The sequence below is a fragment of the Caenorhabditis briggsae genome (genome assembly GCF_000004555.2).
Source record: "Caenorhabditis briggsae complete genome, chrIII, whole genome shotgun sequence".
Classification (NCBI taxonomy): Eukaryota; Metazoa; Nematoda; class Chromadorea; order Rhabditida; family Rhabditidae; genus Caenorhabditis; species Caenorhabditis briggsae.
Window position 1 is genome coordinate 8,057,949 of NC_013490.2, and position 5,877 is coordinate 8,063,825.

The following is a 5,877-nucleotide window of genomic DNA, read 5'->3' on the forward strand; positions in this document are numbered from 1 at the left end:
AAACGGATTTTTATATGTTCGCCAGGAAAAACATGTCTAAAATGTGTTCAGAGGACAAAGAAGTACTTCAACATCTTTCTAAACTTTCCGTTGTCCGAGTCGCTAGTCTTATCAATAGTAAAAAAGTTATGTTTTTCTTTCCAAATTTCTGTAACCATCTCTAAAAATGTGGGTTTATCCACTTCACCACAGTGATCCCGATAGATATATTCTAAATTCATTTTATCCTGAGAAAAAACGATGAAAAAGTTGGCGTTCTACCTAATAGTATTTTTCGGTAGTTTTATATAATTGTGTGAAATGTAAAAGCAATCAATGTTGCTATGTCTACCTCGAGTGTAATACTGTTCTATTTTATTCTGTTTTTCGAGCATTAAATCGTCGAATATTATCAACGTTTTTCTATTTGGATCTATAGAGCTGGGATCTGGAATGTCATCACAGTTTTCAGAAATGTGTATAGATATTTCCTTATTTTCTTTTTTGTCAACCATAAAATTTTGCGTTCGAAAACATTCTCTGATTTCTTTTTTACTCAAACCATTCGCAAAACCGTTGATAAGTGCTTGATAGCATGGCTGGAAAAGAGTGGTAGAGAATATGTACAAGTTATCATAATCTAAATAATCTTCTCCACAGTTTCATCTAATAATAAGTTCATTAAAAGATTAGTTTTGCCACATCCAGACTTTCCTATTATACAAGCTCTTAAAGAACTAGGAAGAAGAGGATTGTTGTTCCTTTTAGAATAATAGTTTTGAATCGAATAATCAGTGAAATCAGATTTCATAATTTAGTACTTAATAAATGGTTCACTTATTCTTAAACCTAAAATCCAGCGAAAAAGCGTTTCAATTTGATTTTCCACATGACTTCAAGGTAAACTCTATTGCCATAGTAAAAGTTGAAGGAACATTAGATTGGAATAAGAACAGTTGGATTTATTTGTCTTGTAATCTTATCTGCGATTCGTTTTTGAATGAAGCTCAAAGCAATATAATCTGTAAATTCAATAATAACGACAAAAATGTGAATTATGAGCCAATCAATTTGATCTACCACAAAGCTGTCAATAATTGCAATACTCTTACATTTAGACTTGTAGATGAAAAGAATAACCTTATTGATTCAAAAACTTGTGATATTCATATGGAGCTACACATTATTTAGATTCTCTTAAAACCAGATCCACTTTTAAGGGCCTTCAGAAAATTATTGTTATCTTTAGATATCTTCGATTTGTTTGTGGTTTTTGGTTTTCTAGAGGGAAAAGACTCCTTAGAAATAGCCGTTTCCTCGTTTTTTGTGCTTGGAAATTCTTTTTGAGGGTTTGCATTTTCTATTAATTTTATCTGATTGTTTTCTTTTGGACTATTAATAACATAACTAGAAGTTGAACTTTGTTCTTGGGTGTTAAAGAATCTCATTTAATAAGGTAAAAATTAATCGACAGTGAGAGAATGAATAGATGGACGTTGTATCATTTGTCTTAATTCTACGGCTTCATATTCTCTCCTTCTTCTTCTATTATTTCTCCTATCAATGAAAGTTTTTGGTGAAAGTATCATCCAAATTGATCTTCCTACGAATAAGTACACTACAGCCACGCCAAGTGTTACACCAACTCTCCAAATTCTAAGCCACCATTTTTCAAAGAAACCTTCTACGTCATCTAATATTTCATGGGGTAAAGTAGAATCCTGGTTATCAGCATAAACTTTAAATAGAGGCATCAGTATTATCTCGCATTTCTACTAGGAGATCTTCCTCAAATGTGGGTCTACAAGTCTGACAAGATGTGTTCATGAAAAACTACTTTATCATCTAGGAATTTCAAATCAAACTCTTTGAAGTTTCTCATATTAGTAATGTTAGTTCTAAAATCAATCATGGGATGAAGCTGCGGTTTGCTTGATATGACACCTCCTGAATAATCATTCTTATAATACCAAACTTTATCTCCAAGGCTTTTAATCTTAATTGGGATTTGTCCGAGTGTGAGAGCAAGACTTAATTTATGCCCATCGAAATGAGTAACGTCTATAAAGTCTATCTCTTCTTCATCAATTTCTTTGCAGAAAGTAACTTGAACAACTGGTTCTTGAGAATCGATGAGTTTAACTTTGATAGCTGTATGGTTCAACTGTTTCTGGATATATCTTCTTGGATTTTCTCTGATAAGGCTTTCAAGAACTTCATTCTGTTCATTGAAGATATCACACATAACTTCAGTAGTATGTCGTATTAGATTGTTCGATTGGTTTTCTAGATATTGAAATTCTCCTGCAGCTTGGAAGTCAGAGTATAATTCTCTTTTTCTTCTTAATTTACCTGTTTCGAACATTTCATATTTTGCTATTCTTTTTATAAAGTCTGTATAACTGGGAAATGCATGACAGCTATCTCTGATTGTTTTATATTCCTCGTAAGTCGGGAGAATGTTGCAATCTTCTTTAATACTCAAATATTCTTCGTAGCCGGGGAATGGTAGAGGTCTCCAGGTTTGAGATAAATTAAAGTGTTGTTGATTTTTCTCATAGTTTGCAATGCTGTTGATGAAATTTGTATAACTTGTGAGCGAATCACATCCATCTCTGCTATTCTTGAAAGCTTCATAACTTGGGAGATTGTCACAGTCTTGTTTTATTTTTAAGTATTCATTGTAATCTGGTAGGGGTAGTGGTTGGAAGATTGCTCGATGGTCTGTGATCTCTCTTTTGGTTCTGTTTGATTTTGGTGGATGACGATTATCTTTTGGTTTCTCATCATGAACAGTCCAATCTTCTTCTTGCCGTTGTTGTATTAGTTTTCTTTCAGCTTCATCCTGAGCTTTTTTAATCTTTTCTTGCTTCTTTTTCTCCGTTTCTTCTTCTCTCTTCAATTTTTCTTGTTTCCTTTTTTCGAAATCTGCTTCATTCAGTTTTTGTCTTTCTTGATCGCGTCTTCTAGCATCTTCTTGGTCACGTCTCGATTGTTCTTCACGTTTTCTACTGTCTTCTTGTTCACGTCTTCTATTATCTTCTTGCTGCTTTCTTTGCTCCTCTTGTTCACGTTTTCTTCTGTCCTCCTCCAGTTGTTGTCTTTGAGAGTGTGATGGAATAGATACTGGAATTTGCCTCGGAGAATATTGTGCTGCAGCTCTATTGATTCTTCTTACAGCAAAGCCTTCATCGCTGATCATTAGACTCGAATTGCAATCTTGTATAGTTTTATCTGATTGGAAGTTGAGAGCAATTTGGTTTTTATTGTTAACCCAAAGTTTGTTGCTATACATTCCATCTAGTATTCCAATCGAGATGTATTGACATTTTTGCTCTCTGTTGACATCCCAAGTGACGATTTCATTTTTCTTAATCTCACAAAAACCGTCTTGATACTTACAATTTTTCATTTCAGCCATAATATTAGTTGGCTTGGTTTGATTATAATGTGAGTAAACTTTTGTTTCAATAACAATACAATTTTCTTTGTAATATCTTTTCGGAGTGAAGAAGCTAGTGAATCTATTCGGATAATCTACATCTATTTTGTTATTGGTGCTCCATGTGTTAGAACTACCTTTCGTTAAAGATCCAAACCCACATTTTTTACTGTTTATCATTTCTCTACATTCTGCAAGTGTTATGGGATAGTTGTTCAATTCTTTCTCTACTAAATGTTCGTAGCCAGAAAAGTCTGTGTACATGGATACTTCGCTAACTAACTTTTTACAGAGTTTTGCTTCAGAAATGTATTCCATAATGGTTGGGTTGAAAACCTCATACTGTACAATTTCTGATTGACTGCTGAGTATTCTGTGATAATTACACTTGTGTAGTTTTGGGATTCTGAAATATTGGACAGGAGAGTTATCAGTACAAATAATAGGCTTACTTAATGTTTCTTGAAACCATGTCAAGAAGAAAATCACCGTTATAGTACTGAAAAGTTTGCGCATTTATTAACATAAAAAATATTTCCTTTTCTTCCTTTATAAATTGAAATAATGATAGAGGCTATCGATAAAATACTCGTAGTTGATGCTCCTATTGTGACTGATACTTCCATTCAAAAAGAGAATCTCATAAGTGTTTTTCCTTCTTCAGGTTCTAGTTTAAATCAACATGGAGAAATTAATTTTGTTATTGAGACATGTGATCAGTATCTACACTTGCATAAGTCTTACATTTACCTCGAAGTAGAACTTTCCAAATTAGATGACGCTGCTTTAGCAGAAACTGATGAAGTCTCCTTAACTAATAATGCACCAATGTTTTTGTTTGATAGAGCAACATATAGTATGGATGGTGTTCAAGTAGAAAACATAATGGATCCTGGTAGAGCTAGTTTGATGAAAGGTCTTTTGACTTATAGTAGTACTATGAACAAGCAGAATACTTTTGGCTGGATTTTAGAAACTAAGGATATTATAACATACAAGATAAATAAATATACGAAAAATAGAAAAGGCACTATAACTTTTTGCATTCCGTTGACACATATCTTTGGATTTGATGAATGCTACAACAAAATAGTCTATGGTAGGAAGCATCAGTTATCACTCTACAGATCTCCTGAAAATAAAAATAGCATTGTATCGTCAGATGCTACAAAATTTACAGCGAAGATGAACATCAAAAGATTACAATGGATTATTCCAAAGATTGTCCCTAGTCTTGAAATGCAGAATAAATTATTGAATATTTTCGAAAGCAGTAAGTTAGTACAAATGCCTTTCATTTCTAGACAATTCGAAAGCTATAATATCCCTAATGGTAATAGGGAATTCACATGGAAGATGGGTACAAAATATGACAAAATAAAATATATTGTAGTAGCATTTCAATGTGCTAGGGATAACAATATCTGAATGCTAGTAAATTTGACAATTGTGGATTAGAAGAAATTTATGTTGAATTAAATTCAGAGAGATATCCTCATGACTGTTTGAAATTTGATTTTGATAAGTTTAATGCTGTACAACAATACAATTTTGCTAAAGAGTTTAGAAACAGTTACTATGAATCGACAAAGGATTATATTTTTATGGAGGAAGATGTATATTATTACTACTACCCTCTGTTAGTATTTGATGTATCCAAACAGAATGATAGAATTATTCAATCAAGACCTGATGTCACAATCAAAGCTTCCTTTTCAAAGAGTATTGTACAAAACACAAAATGTTATTGTTTGATTATGAGTGAAAATATTGTTGAAATTAAAGATAATAGAGTCAAAGTAGTAAGTGTTTAATTGAGATTAGTGTCAGGGATCCAAGAATTGAACTTATCGGGATAACCATACCATTTGACAAACAATTCCTTCACACCTTTTCTAGTTCTACGTTTAATAATATTTTCGATTTTATGTTCATCTTTTACATTGTTGTAGAGTGTGAGTTCTTCCTCATAAAATTTTCCTGTGATTTCTTCGTCTGCTAGATCTCTGATAGAATAAGTAGTAACGTCTCCGGGATGAACTTTTGAAATTTTAAACATTTCTGTGCTCCAGTTAGGTAGATAACCTTTAGCAAATACAGCTTTATACTTTGTTATTCTAACCGTATCATCTATTTTAAACTTGCTTCTTATAGGACTTTCATTTTTAAACATTTCTTTTCCGGTTGAGGGAAATAAAGTTTCATAAACTTGCTCAGCGTTGTCTTTCTTGGATGCTTCAATAGGAGACATGTTTATGCTGCGGTGATGGTGGTCATTGTATCCTGTAACAAGCTTATCCAGAATATTTACCCATTTATGATCACCTTGATGAGTGAACATTTTCCACATTTTTTCTTTTAGAGTTCTATTGAATCTTTCAATGATAGAAGCTTTCTTGTTCGAGTATGTTGAGAAGTGGTGAATGTTTTGACCTTTAAATAAAGCTTTCATTTCT

General features: G+C 32.6%; 1 protein-coding gene across 1 annotated transcript in view; it reads right to left on the reverse strand.

Moving 5' to 3' along the window:
- Positions 1-3,947, reverse strand: part of CBG16655 — a gene marked incomplete at both ends in the record, with an annotated part of 4,074 nt that extends 127 nt beyond the window's left edge. Inside the window, 2 exons of the mRNA XM_045244071.1 lie at positions 2,332-3,827; positions 3,874-3,947. Of these exons, the coding sequence (XP_045096025.1) occupies positions 2,332-3,827; positions 3,874-3,947 (1,570 nt within the window). The remainder of the gene's footprint in view (positions 1-2,331; positions 3,828-3,873) is intronic.
- Between the last annotated feature and the right edge of the window lie 1,930 nt (positions 3,948-5,877).